At 34.6% G+C, this 16,325-nt stretch overlaps 1 protein-coding gene across 1 annotated transcript in view; it reads right to left on the reverse strand.

The window, feature by feature from the left end:
- DPY19L1 (dpy-19 like C-mannosyltransferase 1) overlaps positions 1–16,325 on the reverse strand; it is a 45,174-nt gene that overhangs the window by 13,620 nt on the left and 15,229 nt on the right. The window contains exons 8-16 of the mRNA XM_041407919.1: positions 14,701–14,758; positions 11,104–11,195; positions 9,560–9,659; positions 8,139–8,216; positions 6,521–6,607; positions 5,012–5,071; positions 2,497–2,577; positions 1,634–1,735; positions 872–943 (exon numbers count right to left, since the gene is read on the reverse strand). Of these exons, the coding sequence (XP_041263853.1) occupies positions 872–943; positions 1,634–1,735; positions 2,497–2,577; positions 5,012–5,071; positions 6,521–6,607; positions 8,139–8,216; positions 9,560–9,659; positions 11,104–11,195; positions 14,701–14,758 (730 nt within the window). The remainder of the gene's footprint in view (positions 1–871; positions 944–1,633; positions 1,736–2,496; positions 2,578–5,011; positions 5,072–6,520; positions 6,608–8,138; positions 8,217–9,559; positions 9,660–11,103; positions 11,196–14,700; positions 14,759–16,325) is intronic.

Here is a 16,325-nt window from a genome sequence, read left to right on the forward strand (position 1 = left end):
TGATAACAAGTTTACAAAAAGGTAACTCTGCAGCATGTTTAAGAGAGAGCAGCAAGAAAACTGGGAGTGAAACAAGACTCAAGTCACCAAGGTCAGTGAAGGAGGTGCTCCATGAAAACCATGATATGGCAGCTTTTGGAGAACACCACAGTGATGCAAGTTTGTTTTTTTTTTGTTTTTTTTTTTCCTGGAAGGCAATGAAGGATTATGGTGGAGCGGACAGAAATTCACCCGAGACCTGTGCAGGACCCCATGCCAGAGCAGGTGCGAATGCCTTGAAGGATGCTGCAACCCACAGAGAGCCCAAAAGGAAACAGCTCCTGGCAGGAACTGCAGCTTGTGGACAAGAGCCCACAAAGGAGCAGGTTTTCTGGCAGGACCTGCAACCTGTGGGGGACTCATGCTGGAGCAGTGTGATTCTGAAGAACCATACCCCATGGAAAGGACTTATGCTGACCCCATTCTTAAAACAACTGCAGCCTATGGAAGGGACCTATTGAGCCTGGGGATGAAAAGATGGTTCTAGTTTTTGGTTTGCTTCTTGCATTTTATTTTTAATTCACAAAAAAAATTTAATTTGATCTTCCTTGTTTCACGTTTTGCTCATGACAGTGAATGAGAGTGAGGCCCCTGTACTTATCCCTGACCCATGAGATTTGTCTACTCTTCTTTCCCCATCATAGTGAGGGTAAGGAATGGCAGCATGGCTTGGCAGGCACCTGGCAGTCAGGAAAGGTTAACCCACCACACCAATTTCTTCCATATAAATTTCTTCCCATATCAAATAAATAAATAAATAAGTAGCAATCCCTTCCAAAAAACCTGAAATGTAAGTTCAAGGTAAAGGTGACTCACTAAATCAATCACTTACCCTTTTGATGATTACCCCAAAAACCACCAGAACAACTGGTAATAGCAGAGTCTTTGTGTACCTCACTGGAGTCTAAAATGGAAATCAAGTTCATTAATTGCTTTCCTTCATCTGTAATTATTTCAATCACCATTTTAAAGAAATTAATATAAGGAGATCTTTCTGGAGTAAAATGTAAATGTAAACTCCACCCAGCAATCATACTAAACACATAATACTAGGGTCATCAGTAAATTGTTTCCAGTTCTTTGGTAAGCCATCCAAAGATGACAAACAGATTGTACCTCATCTGAATTTGAGTACTATAGGTTGAATAATCTATAAACATTCTAAATGCCTATGAAGGCACTGATAAATTAAAAGAAGTCTATTAATGCCACATGCTGTTCTGTAGTCTAAACCTACTATATAAGGCCCTTGCAGCTCTCACTACATTTTCCATATGCTCAAAACCAGGTACCAAGAGCCCCATAAAATCTTGTTTGCAGAACTGTAACCTTTCATTTATTCCTGAGGAAGCACTTCTTTCATTCAAGCAAGCATATTTCTTAGATCTAAAATCAAAACACTGCTTCAGTTTAAGTTCACTTAAAATGCAATAAATCCAATTAAATTTAGCTTTAGTTCATTAATTTCTCTTTTCAAGTATGTATTTGAATTTATGATGACTGTAGGAGGTGTGGTTCTCAAATGTTTTAAGTTATAAATAAAGATAAAGCAAGAAGTTCCCTCTTCCAAAATCACATAATTTGACCAAATTACCTCTTTTTCCATGAAGTCAAATTCAGCAGCGCAGGTATACATTAATGTATCAAAATCCTTGTAGCCAATAAATTTAGATTTCAATATGTTTCCTATATGAGCCTGGCAGGATATACAGGAAAGAAATACCAAACTGTAGTAAATGGTCCTGTTTTCCACAACAAAGTAGCATAAATATGAGAAATTATACTGTATTGAGAAATATTTTTAATTAGAACAGAAGTTTATATCACTTACAGTATCATTACAAGAGCACCAAAAATCTACTTTCAGCGTATTAAATAAAATCTTTGAGTCTAACACAGATTGTATGGTGTTAAATAAAAAGCAGAAAACAGAAAAAAAGAAAAAAAGATTGTACTCAACAGAAGTTTTGCATAGCCATGTTTCAATACTCCATGTTCCTATCTTTTACCCCTTGATACAGATATGGAGACAGGTTTTTAACAAAAGAATAAAGGGGCTGAAATAGAACAAAGGCTGTACCTGTTAGAACAAGCATTTCAAAAATATCCTGAAAATTAGTTTCAGAGAGGAGTGAATTAACAAACTGAGTAAATAAAGGTGTAGGTAGAAGATACCCAAGACAAACAAAGCTCCATAAATCCACATTTAAAACAAACACACAGAGTATTCACTAAGACAAAAGTAAAGATATTTGTGTTTTTGCAAATTTTTTATAATAACATCTCAAAGTGATAATACATAATAAAAGAAAAAGCAAATATACAATCTCTCTCCCACTTCTGTAAAACAAATTCTGGAAATTCAGGAAAGTGTATCAGCAAGATGTCAAAATCAAATATTAGGAATGACAGAATTTTTGAAAGATACCAACCAGATACTCTGATAAAAGAACTTACATCATCAGCTATTCCAAACACAAGAGAAGTCAGGTATTTCAAGGTGACTGTCCCAAATAACCAGGCACATCCTTCAATGACCTTGAAAAATATATTTAGAATGAAATGGATGCCTTTAACTTCTATAATTTTTTTCTTTTTAAAATGCTTCTTAAATTTAGCTACTACTTATAAACTCTCCTCTGTTACAGCTGAAATAATTTTGCACAACTGATTTACACTACACCTGTGCCACTGCATACAACAGTGCAGCAGAGGGGGTAGAAAAGTTACCTTGAAACAGGGGCAGCCTCACTGCCTGTTCCACCTGTTCTGCACATATCAGTGTGTAGGGATTGGTTGTGGACAAGAGTTGCCCCATATTATCAGGTTGTGCTAGCCTGGTAATTCAAATCTTTGGAGGAATTTGCTGATTTATAGCACCATGTCAAGATGATGTGAGGTTAGAAGTTGATGGAAATATAATTGCTTGTTATGTCCAGCTACTACTTTTAGTTATGTATAAAGTTTATTCCTGTACCAAGAAGGTTAAATTCTTGGCAGTGTAGCTTAATTTAGCTAGTTCTTTATAAAACTGGATCAAGTGAATAGGACAACCTGTCTCAGTATCTTGTATTTGGGACTCACAGCAGAGGCGTTCAGAGAGAGTTCAACAAAAACCTGATCTTTGCCCTATTGTAACCAGGGTTTTTCTGTCACGATGGGCTGCATTCAATCATCTCATTTAACGGCTGCTAAGAAACCCAAATACCTAGGAGGTACCTAATCCTTTACTGAATGCCTCTGGGTTTTTCTCTTCCACAGTAACTTTCTTATCCCTTATAAGCTTATTGCTGCTACCGCAAGGGGCATTAAAAAAACTATAATTATATTCCACTTTTCTTCACTGGCTTTATTGTATTTACCTTTATTTTAGAAGATGTAGAATTCTAACGTATTTTAAAATCTCAGCTATTTGGTAAATTTCCATTCATAATTATTTTCATACTCAATGTCAGTAGATTTTGGGGGAAGGCATTATAGTTTTTACATTTTTTTTTTTTAGGTAAGACACATTGACTGAGACTACATGCAATATTTACAAATGTTACATATGAATTTACAAAGTAAAAAAAAAAAGAAATTCTGCTTTCTCTACAGGTCCTTCTCTGTGATTTCCATCAAGTATTCTCCTTTTTGGTACCTGCTCAGTAATGAACTGGTGTGTTCAGAGAACTTTGTGTAAGAATACTGAGATTTCTCTGCTGAATGGTGGCACCTTATTTAGGATCAATTATTTTATATACGTTTTTAGGGTGGTGGTAGTCTTTTGAAGACTTACCATTTAATCCCACCCTTTGTTTCTGACCTTCTGACATTCATACTGTATCTCATGGAGTTTAGTTACTTTTATAGTTTCAGTTAGACAGCTTCTCCAAAAAGTTCCTGAAATTTATGTATGCTACATTGACCCACATATATTTATCTACATCCTTCAGAGGAGTCAAACACTTTTGCAAGGCACGACTTCCTCTGACAAAGGCTGCATTGGATGTCTCTCATTATACTGCACGTACATACAGCTTAACACCTTCCTCATTATACAAGTTTTTATTCTTTTACAAAACCCAGATTTATTAGTTTGCTGTTCCACAAGTGCCTTGGATCCCCATTTCAGAAAACTGTTATGAAATTTGTCTACACTCTGATTTTCCCTGGTACTACATGTAGACATGTACTGCAGATTCCTATAAATATTTTAATTCCTTCCAATTCTAATTCCTTTATAATAACTACATGAATGTCATCCACTTTTGCTAACAGCTTACCCTTCATTTAATAAGAATGCCTGTCTTAAGTCAGGCATAGTCTTGGTAGGCTCCCATTTCAGGTATTTTTACATGTTAATGTTATGTCTTAAGCAACAAGTCAATTCTCATGTTTTCTACAGTGTTACATTTTATTCATAATAGTTTTGGGAGTGTTCTCCCTGTTTGGACACAACTTCTACTACCCTCCAAAACCTCACCCACACACTCTACAGTGTTTTACAATTAATTACTTCCCTATGTAATTTTAAAATGTTTGCTGTTGTCATAAAACTATTCTTAAAAAAATTATACAGATATCCACACATTAGTGAATATCTAATGCAGTACCTTAATCTCCATTTCTGCAAGCACTGTTAGCCTTTTGCTTGCCTTTTCTAAAATTGACCTTTACTTCAAAAGGATTTCCACACAGATCTTAGGTTTTGTAAACATGTAAAGTTGTCAATGTGAAATTAAATGTGTTGCCATTTAAAGGCTATTTCAGCTTTCTGAAATAAATGTGTGTTTATGCTCTCCTTATTTATTCAGGAATTTAACACTAATTGCTGGGAACAATGACAATTCTTTAAAGACAGTAGTGCAGCTATATTCCTTGATTTTCAATTATTAGAAACGAAACCAGAAGTTGTTTCTGTATTTGACAAAAACAAACAAAAAAAAGTCATAGTTTTTCTCTGAAATTTAAGATATTTGAAATTCCTTACCCATACATAGACTTCTGTTTTGCGCCTTTTCAAGACTTTTGGACTCCATTCAAGAATTCCCTAATTAAAAAAAAAAAAAAATAATGCACATTCTCAGGTGACATAGTGACAACAAGCTATTCTAGTATCCTGAATGAGAGGTTTTTCCCTTTGGTAAGCCTATCACATCATATATTCAATTATTAAAAAATCTTCCATAATTATATACAACCTGAGATACAAATATATGCAGTATGATTTCACCATGCACTGGCAAAACTTGCCAATATAAAAACTCTTACTGCAGTTCGAGTACAATTATGGAAGACTACTTTTCTCCTGAACAAGCAAGGAGATTCTGTATTATTCAGTTCTAAGCTTCTTTAAGTCAAAACCAATGGGAAACTGAGCTCTGTCTGCTTCTGTGAATGACAAGACCCTGAAGCAAGAAATAAATTACTGGCAGCACAATACAAATAATTTTCAAGTATGGCAACAGAACATGAAGGGTGGTAGGAGTCACTCCGTTCCTTTTCACAATATGTTCATTTTATGACACAAGCAAGACCCATTTTAGGCTAATTTGATGAACACTGTAATTAAAAGCTTCCAGAAATCCAGTCCATATGTGAGACTGAGGCCAATATAAGCATCCAAATAACACACAACCAACAAATACTTCTATCAAAGCAGAAAACGGGTAAGGAACTCAACAGGTTGAGAACTCAACTCAACTGTACTTAATATATCATTACAAAAGCTGCTACAAGAAACTAGAATAGATTCATAACAAGCAAACTATACTACAGCAAATATGCAGCCAAGGCATACTACTAGCATAAGTGAGAAATTGCCACACTCTTGCTGATTGACAAAACATAAACAGACAAAAAGAATCAGAAATTAAGATGATTTGCAGCAAGCTAAATAGGATCTGCTCACAACACTTTCCTATTTCTTATGTACATAAAATCCTTTATGAGGAACTATACAAAACTGAAAGAGATTGCGGGTTTTTTTCCTATTTAAAGAAAAATTAAGATAATGAATAGTGAGATGATGAATCTTCAGTGAGTAATTTTGCTAACACAGTGGTATGATGCAGCAGTTTCAAACAGTCTTAAACCACTGTTATATATGGCTTAGTCATTTATTCTGCTCTAGAGGATTTGCTATCAATAAGAAGCATTTAAATTAATCTCCTCCTTGCTCATGCTTCTTGCTTTACAGTCACTCTGGTCAAAATTACATACATGGTAAATTTTATATTTTTATAAAAAGAAGTATAAAAGTAGAATAACTGAGTCTTAACTGAGTTTCTCTTACAAAGAGGTTTTGGTATAAATTCATGATTTCTTGAATTAGTATTTACCTTTTCACCAGATATCTTTATGGTCTAATCCTGTCTCTCATGTGAAAGGTTCCTCATCTGTCTGGTAGTGCAGCAGCTGCACATTTTACATCAATACATATATAACAGTACAGCACTGCAGTCTCAGCACAGCACATGATTCTTCTTAAGCAACTTACCGAGATAACTACTAAAGATGCAGCATAATATGATGTCAGTAACATTGAATTACCAAACATCAGAATAAAACACACTAGAAGAGACACCTGAAAGAAGAAAATAAAAATGATTCAATTTAAAATAGAAAAGGTAAGGATTACCTACTGTGTCTTTAAATTTAAAAACACCTACTTTACAGCAAAGTGCAATCCTGGTACACTTGCAGATTTGTTCTGAAAACATTGATTGTAAGGACCTGATGGCAGCAGGTAGCCAAGTGCAGAGAATTGTTTTAATTTATTTATTGAAAGTATGTAAGAACAAATCCTGGTCATAGGATAAATTTATGCAATACAACAGATAAATTTCTGAAGCTATTTCTAACATATTTATTTTTTTCTAAATTACTGTATGAGCTCTCTACATGCTATTTGTTACCTTTTAGAATTCTGGACAAACATAAAAATTAATAGAATATTTGATGCCTTCTTTCTTCTTAACTGACAAATATTTATTTAAAATACCATCATCATCATAGTCAAGGAAGGAGAACTCTGTTTGATCATATGCACCTAATTCAAGGCTGAAATACAACTTTTATCCACCATCCTGATCTACTGTGCTCTTTGTTTTAACAGAAAGCAATCTGAATTACATTTTCCAACTTAGAGGGCAAAAATCAATAAGCAAGCTCTGTCTTCTTTTATGCACAGGAATAATGAAAAAAAACACAGTAATTTGCAGACTTTTCTACTCCCCTCTTCACATAGTTAAGACTTTTATTTTCCACAGAAGGAGGAGGGTAGGAGGGAGGCAAAAATTGAAAACACCAGGAAAGAGACTGGCAATTTACCCAGACTCAATAAGCCGTCTCTGTAACATAACATGACTGTTTATCTGTCTGAAAATAGGCTATTTATGGCATTTCAGCACCTAAATTATGATATAGCTATTGACATAAGCCAGAAAGCTTAAGTATGTCAACCTGCTTCTGTCAAAAAGCTACCAAACAAATCTGCTTTACATGAGAAATGAATCACATAGAACTTAACATTGCCTTTAGTTTAACATTTACAGTATTTCAAAAATGTTTTAAAACATGTGAAATATAATTTAGTTTCTTTTCTGGGGAAATATTCTCTTTTCACCCACTGAGTTAGCATGGCACAATTTTAGCAAGAAAAAATAATTTTAAACACCATCACATTTCTTAAAAAAACTTGTCTACATCTTCCTCTGTATTTAAAACTGTAATCCCACTTCAAAAAGCAAAATTTGATCCTTATCTCAACTTTAAAACTTAAAATCAGGTATTATGCAGAAACTTACACACCTTTTACTTATCTTTCCCTTCTTTCCTGACTTTTTCACACAGTTTTGTAAAAAAATTGATTTTCAACTTAACACTTATCCTCCTTTCTAAGTATCTCCCTAGAGAGTTAAACCACAAGATCTTTGCATGGTCAAGACTACAGCAGTTTTCAAAACCCAATTTTAGTTCCAATCCAGACCCCTCCCTCCCTTATCACTGCATGTTTTCAACCTTTGTGCAACTAAGGAAAGCACTTCAGACAAATGGTCTCTTTTCATGCTTTGACCTGCTTGAGGAGACTTAAGGTTTATTTTAAAAAGCATTACCATATGAGCAGATAGTATCTTCTGTAATTTGCTGGAGTCAATATAACCCATAATACACACCGCAAATAATGAAGCTATCTAAAATCAAAAGTGAAAGGGAAGTCAAAACAATTTGCACTGGTGAACTCCTTCATGCAAAAGAAAAGATTATTCAAACAATCATTAACTTTTATTGCTACTTTTTGCTAAGTACTCAGGTGTTTCATAATTATCTCTTTCAAAAATCCTGTTGTGGTGCTCTAAATAAGAATTATCAAATACAGTTGAATACTTAAGAAATAAGTATTCAATTTCATAAAAATCCAAGTCACCAAAACACAGCACTAACACATTAGCTTTCACTTTTAAATTTAAAACAAAATAAAAAAAAAAACCCCAAACACAAAAGAACCCAAACCAAACAACAAAAACCCAAACCAAATAAACCAAATCAAACAAAAATAGAAAAAAAACTCAACAAACAAATGAACCAAAACAAAAAACCCCAAAATATATCAGTCAAAACCACAAAAGAATTACTCATTAATTTTAACTTCTCAGCAAAGTATGGAAACATCCACAATTTGCTGCTGAGGAAAATAAGGCTTGTTGACTTATGGATTAGACAGCCTCTTAAAAGCCATATGGGAAATTAATGAAATTATGAAGTGACCTTGAATTTGCAAATTTCAGGCTCAGCTTCTTGAACAGGTTATACTGATGAGTTTTTTTCAATATTGTACAGAATTTATTATTTCCTCTTATGCATTTAGAAACCTTGCATACCACAGCTTGATTGTTTAAAGCTACCAACTCAATCTGCTTCAAGTAAGGCAGACAAGTGAAAAGGTCTGGAGACACAGATGGATTTCAGTCAACAGGCTGCATTTCAACCAACTCAAACACGAAGAAAGTTGCTGTGTGACAATATCCTACAGCTCCAATCAGCATTCCCTAGATTTCAGTGCTAACTACAGTTACCTCAACTATCCAAAATCTCAGACTACAGCACTACTCACAGACTCATCAAAATGATATAGAAAATCATGCAAAATCATGCCAGATATTACATGCCATGCAAACACTGGTACATTTAAAAATTTTAACAGCCTGACCAATGCCTTTTTTAAATTTTTGTGCTTCAAAAGACAATTTTTTTTCTTGTTCTAATGTACTGATCTCAGGCTAGAGGCTGTTTATGTGGTAAAAGTAAATATTTTTAGTCCTGGAGACAGAATGGTAAGTGGTGTAAACAGTCAACTTTTAAACTCAACACTAGCAAGACTGATGTGTTAAATGGTGAGAATCTTTCCTGACAGCAAGAATGAAGTCTGGCTAAAAGGAAAGTGCTGGTATAGTTGTGAATTCAATGGCTGTCTATACAAGCAGTCAATTTGTCCAGGTTAGACAAAAAGGCTATTTAGAGGTAAATATGGGCTTACCTGAGTTAGAAGAACAAACTGAGCAAACTGCCAGGGAAGCATGAAAAAGATATTAGAAACACACAGTGCAATCAAGCTTCCTGTATTAATACTCGGAATCCTTGGGAAAAAGAGACAGAATAGGCATCAGTAAGTACAATTACACAGGTGTTTGCATATTGAAAAGTACAATATAAAATGCAATAAAAACAGTTACCTTGGAAGACAGCTAGCAATATTGATCAACTACAAATAACACTGCTCAAGTAAATTTAATATCTTTTTTCCCTTGAGTTTCCATGACAACAGTTCTGATGTTTAATGTTCCTTAACTGTTTGATGAGTCACTGATTACCAAACAAGTCTTCTCCTGGCAGTATGCAGTAGAGCAGGCCAAAGCATGTCATTTGCAAGTGCTTCACCTTCTTGTGACAACTCTACAGTCAGGTCACAACCATTTCCACTTCAGCTGAAACCACAACTGTTTCAGAATGGCCTGCATTTGAAAGTGATTTAACTCCCCTCCCTCACATTTCTTCCAAATTTACTTTCTGCTAGCAATCCTGAGAGATGTTTCAGGGAAGGAGACAATGACAAGTACATGAAACTCATCTATCATTGAAACCCCAGTCCATTCTCCATATCTGGAAATAAATGCTATTTAAAATATTTAATCCTGTGTTGATTCAAGTTCAATTCTGAAACATGTCATGTTTCAAATCTCAAAAAATTCTAGAGAGCACATATCTTTTCCTCATATCAAAAACATGAATTAGTGACAAGCATTAAATACTTCTGCTTTAAACATCAATAACTACAAATCAGTATGACCTAATAAAGGAAAATTGGTGGTTTTAAGTACTAAGTTCAACTAAATCATAAATACATTGTAAATCTGATGCAATGGAGTTGGTGGAGAAGTCCTTAAGTATGAATGGTCATGCTTATTTTCTAAAACAGAAGCAAGACAGTAACATAATCATGTTGCAAGCCAGAAATAATCACGGAAAAGCGGGGCTAATGAACTCAAGAGCATCCCTGCATTAATGTAATTAGACTGCTCTAAATCATTGAACTAGTTAATGAAACTAGTTAATTAGTCATAGAAAACTGCAAGAACATACTAGCTTATGGGTGCCTATAGCATCCTTTGTTGCAAAGCATAGGCTTACTCTACGTGCAGCCAACATACCACTCTCCAAGAGGGACAAAACCAATTGATGAAGTATCAGCTTGTTTCTCATGGGAAGGAAGGGACATCAACCAAAAATTCTGATTTTTACTTTAGACACGTATTTGCCAACACAGTAATTCTGATTTTTATGTTAATCATGTCTTCAAGTTGCAAAGTTTTTCCTTTTAATTAGTGAGTAATATGACTGCAGTTCTACTGGTGCAGCGTCTGTAATGTAACAGCCACAGGAAAGTTTCTCTGTTAATGATACCATTGTTACAGCACACAGAGGCATTTAAATAAATATTTAAATAAAGGCAATTAAATAAATGTCCTGTGACATTCCGTTTTTTTAAAGCATTGTAAAGACCCAGCATAAACTGAGAGGTACCTGAGAATATAGGTCAAAAGCAACATCTGCATCACAAGGAATGGGTACGAGAAACTTTCCCGAAGAGGTGGAGTCCACATGACACGAGTGCACTGAAAATAAGAACTGGGTTAGATGGTAACATACACTGATGTATTTCCACAAAACCATGCATTCACATTTCAAAATTAATTACTACAGATACTGCAATAAAGCAAAAACCAAGCTACATGAGGTTTTAGTTAGAATGTTACAAAAAACAAGCCAGGAAGCAGAAAAGAGGAAGGAAAAGGAAGAGGCTTCTACTCTTGGGGCCTAATATACACTGTAATTAAAATAGAGCACTGCTTTTCCAAAATGGAATGTGGCAGCTAGAGAACATCCAAGAAAAAAGCAGGGCAGCAGCTACTTGTCCCTGGTTTTGCTGAAATAATAAACTTTTCTAGATAAATAATTTTCAAATTCATGCAGTGACTTGCCACACATAGACAGAGACAGTGTGTTGGGAAATGATCTGAAGGATAAAGCAATATATTCCTCATTATGCTGGAGTTCTTTAGGTTATAAACATTTCACATTTCTATCAGTAACAGCACATTAAGTATAAAATCTGAAGCTGCCCTGCAAAACAGGCCAGTATTCTAAACTCATGAAATGAAGTTCATACAGACCCTATACTACTTATACATAACTTATGAATTCCACTTTTTAACCCTAATAAAGCAAAGCATAATACACTGAAGTCAACTGAATAGTTTTTTCATTAATTTCTTAATTAATGGGGTTCATGACAAATAAATAATGGGCCTCGTGGCAAATGGCTCAGCTACAGATGTTGTCTCCAATATCTATATTCAGATCTTTATAAAGTGCTTGCACTGACCTTAAAAAAAAAAAAAAGAACAAATTCAAACTGGCTATCAAGAGATCTGTATTAAAAAACAGAAGTAAGTTCTTTACAACTACAAGAGAAAAATGTTATTTATCAAAACATAGACTATAGTGAATCTATGAAAATACTGTAGGATACTATTGCCAGGATGTTCCTTCTCCTTTGCTTCCTAGAATCTTTAAACCATTTTTAAAAATAGTTTTACCAAACAAGTCACTAAAATCAACATTATATAGTTCCTTGCTTATTGTCTTGCCATTTCCCAAGTACGTTAAATTAACAGTGTAAAATAAAAGCAAAGAACAGAAACCCATCACATTAATCACAGTCCCTGACATCTAGAAGCACTCTTTGTAAAAGCTGCACCAATTATCATTAAAATAAACTTTTCATAAACATATGTATTAATATGCTGTCCTCAGCTGACTGCACAGATGTGATGAGTTAATTTTTTTTTAATAAGCAATAAATATAATCATGATTATTCTAAACCAGAGTAGTCATTTTGCATATTTTTCAAGACTACAGCAACATTTGGTTTGCCAAATCTTATGATACTGGAGAAGATAAGACAGGGAAAAAATTATGAGCATACACAACCATTAAAAGGAAGCATTATCTTAGAAGTGGATTGACTAACATGGGCTATGCTACTTTTCTATAGCTGGAATGTAATGCTAAACTCAATCATCTGTGGATGATTTATCAAGGCTGTAAACTCACTCTGCTGCAGGTAGAAATATATCAGATTTGTCTAAGTTTGAAATCATTAAAACACAGTAGCACAAGCACAGCACAAACAAAAACATAGAGCCTTAGGGTCACTAGCTCATGGCCAGAAAGCATTTTTACATACCACTTATACACAGCATTAGAGCTGAGATAAGGCTTACAGATCAGGCTTACTTGTGTAGCGCAGTCCTATCCTTGCCAAACAGGAAAGGAAATTTTTGGCAGCTGGTCTAGCTCGACCCACACAAGATGATTTGCACATAATCACAAGGCTGTCAAAGAGCTGGGCCCTTCTTACACACACAGAGGCACATCCACAGCATGGCATTCAACAGAGCACCCCGTGAGGAGAGAGCCCCTGTGCGCCTGGATTTACAGGTACCACCACAGCCATATACACAACAATATCAAGTAAGTCTGAGGTATTCCATTCAGCTACAGTCCAAACACAAAAGTGCCAGCTGAGATCCAACGCTGCACCTCTGCAAGTATTTCATATTGTTCTCCAGAAATCCATGCATGTGAGCTTGAATCACGGTTGCCTCCCTTAAGCCCTACCTAAGCCCAGACTACATCTGTGCAGATCTGCTTTCACACCATTCTCCAAAATACATTATCTGTACTTTTTCCCCAGGTCAAGTCATTCACAGAGAGAAAGGCTCTCCTACAATCACCTGTGGAAGAACTGCACTGTACCACAGTGAAATACATGGTTTTTTTGCTATCACTACCTGTAAGTTTTCAACACATTTCTTTCTGAAGTTACCAACTTTACAGACTTGGCAAAACAGTGCCTATTTTATTGGTATTCACAAGCAAAGGATGAAACATCATTTCACTTCAGGATGCCATTAAGAACAGAAATCCACATAAAATGCCATATTTGCACTCGCAGAGCACAAAATAAGTTTAGCAACTCTAATGTTTACCTGTTTTCAACCAGGCACTTCAACATCCATGGGTGACAATGCTTTAACATGTTTAAATTCTTAAATGCCTAAATTCTTTAAATATCCCCCATGCATACACGGGGGATATTTAAAGAAATACATTTCAAATGAAACTTGAAAATAAAATAGCTATTTTATCACACAGATTTTTGTTTTATAACAAAACTGTCAAAGCTTACTGTGAATGGAAGCATCTCTAATTCTGTTACGTACAATACACATTCTTACAACTCAGTGTTCTCTACCAAGTTCAGCTCAGTAAGGTAAGAAAACAAAACATAAATTCAACCCTAAACTAATTTATAAGATAGTTAGTTTCCATTTAGAAATTCTTTACAAATTTCCTTTCATAAAATGAGCAGTAAGGGGAAAAAAAGAACAAACGAAACAACCCAAAGGAACAAGAATGAAAGCTACGATTTTTCTTCCAAAACATGAAACAATGACATGAACAGCATTAACTGGGAAAACCAGGAGATGTTGTAAGTGACAGTTCCTTTATTTCTTCTTTCCTGTGATGCAGCTTATTTAAGTTTAGCACTGGAATCTTTTAAATACATAAACTATTTCTAAATTCTGTGTATCCTGGGTATAGCATATAAGAAATTCAGAGGTTTCTTGGCACTTTTCTTTATATTGATGAATTTCCAGTAAAATATATAGCAATTTAAAGAAGCTTCAGAAGCTTACTCATATGGTAAATGTAGCCCAGTTATGCATGGCATGGGCATGAAAATAGAGTATTCTGATGTTGTGAAACTTGAAGTCATTGTGCTACTAAGTTTCAATCTCAGGACCAATTTACAATATATTTCCTTTCTGATTTTTTATTTTAAGCACTAAAGGGACATTTGACTGTGCTATGTATTTTTCAGTCATAGTCTATTTTTCTTTCCATTGTCTTATTAATTTTTAATTTAATTTAAGTTGTTTAAATTCAATCTCAAATAAATAAGCAACATCATTACATTTAGTGAAATGAGAATTAGCTTGAACTTCAATAATAACTAAAAACAAAAGGAGTGGTGAGAGAGGGAAACCTACCTCTCCATGATTGAAAAAGAAGCACAACACAGTAACAAGGCCTCCTAGACGACTCCCACTGTGAAAAGAAGAAAAATAGGAACAGCAGAATTTTATCATGGTCAACGTTGCTTAAAAACTATGAAGCTGAACTTGTGTACAGCTAAGTTTATTGAGGGGAAGGGAGGAAAGCTTTCAAACATCAAGGGAAGGCAATGGAGTACACACAATATTAAAATATTAGTTAGTCAGACAGTGCTCATTTCAGAGCAAACCAGTCCTTCATGCATCAACTCTTTTTCACAGAACACCAATTTTAATGTTATTAACTTGAAAAACAGTTATTCCACTGCTCACAAATTTTGGTTTAGATCATTACATCTGGTGCTTTTAAAAACCAGGCAATATAAATGCAGTACTTCTTCCCTAATGTCTTGAACAGTAAATTTCAGAATCTGCATGCTCAATCACCCAACAGGAAATTCTGGTCTGGATCGAAAGATTCACTTAGGGTAATCAAATCAATCACATTCAAAAAACATACTTAAAAATTAATTCATTATATGGTCAATGCAAGATACAATTTAAATTTTATGTGAAATACTGCAATGTTAACAGGAGGAAGCTTTTTAAATCTTTGACTTAAGTATTTTTTACATTTCCATACCAATCAAATTCATCTATTGAATAAACAGAAAAAGTAAACCCAAAGATATTACTTAGATTTTTCCCATTTCAAAAGAGCAATAGAAAAGGTTCCTATTTGGTAGAACAGATTTGTAATTGCTCAAGTTATGCAATATAAAGTAAAGAACATTTTTGTGCACAGAAGTTCACTACTACTCTGAATGACAGATGATACCCACTTTTGCTACTAAACAAAAGCAGCAGCCAGCTGTTAAGATTCTCAAAAAAAACAACCCCAAAACAAACAACAACAACAAAAAAATCAACCACACAAAAAAAAAAAAAAGCCAACAAAAAAACCAACTTCAAATCCTCTCAGATCCTTCACCCATCACTAATATACAAGTCAAACAGAATCGGTAGGTTCTGGGTACAAAACAGAGGATTAAAGATACCAAGTGCTAAAACAATCTCCAGAAATTGTGCATTCTTGCACATAAAACTCAACTTTACATCCCATAAATTTGAAAACCTTCAACACTAAAATGCAAAATGACAGTAAGAATATGCTTAACATTAAGAATGTTAGCCCTAGAAACAAAACAAAAATTTGCCAAAAAACACCCTAAAACAGAAACAAAACTCAAGGTCTATGCTTTCTAAAGAAAGTAGTGAGAAATAAAGAGCTCACTGATTTTTCAATGAGCTTATTTTCAATGAATTTTTTAATTCATACATAACGTGAATTTCTGTATAACTCCCTTAAGAGCAGTATTACAAGTTAATGACACAAATAGTCAAAGTTTACCTACTTCCTCAAAACATGCACTAGGCAACTTCCTGTTTTTACTGACAGTGTCTGCCCTGGGCTATTTCTTATTTTAACTATCAACACATGCTTGAAAGGGAGAAAGAAGAAAACCCATGACAATGAAGCCAGAAAATGAATGAGAGAGGAAACCAATCACATCTCTCAGAGGAAAATACAGCTGCCTTTCACTTTTTGGCAAAACCAACAC

This window comes from Onychostruthus taczanowskii, unplaced genomic scaffold (assembly GCF_017590055.1).
Source record: "Onychostruthus taczanowskii isolate IOZ18803 unplaced genomic scaffold, ASM1759005v1 scaffold28, whole genome shotgun sequence".
In the NCBI taxonomy this organism is placed as follows: Eukaryota; Metazoa; Chordata; class Aves; order Passeriformes; family Passeridae; genus Onychostruthus; species Onychostruthus taczanowskii.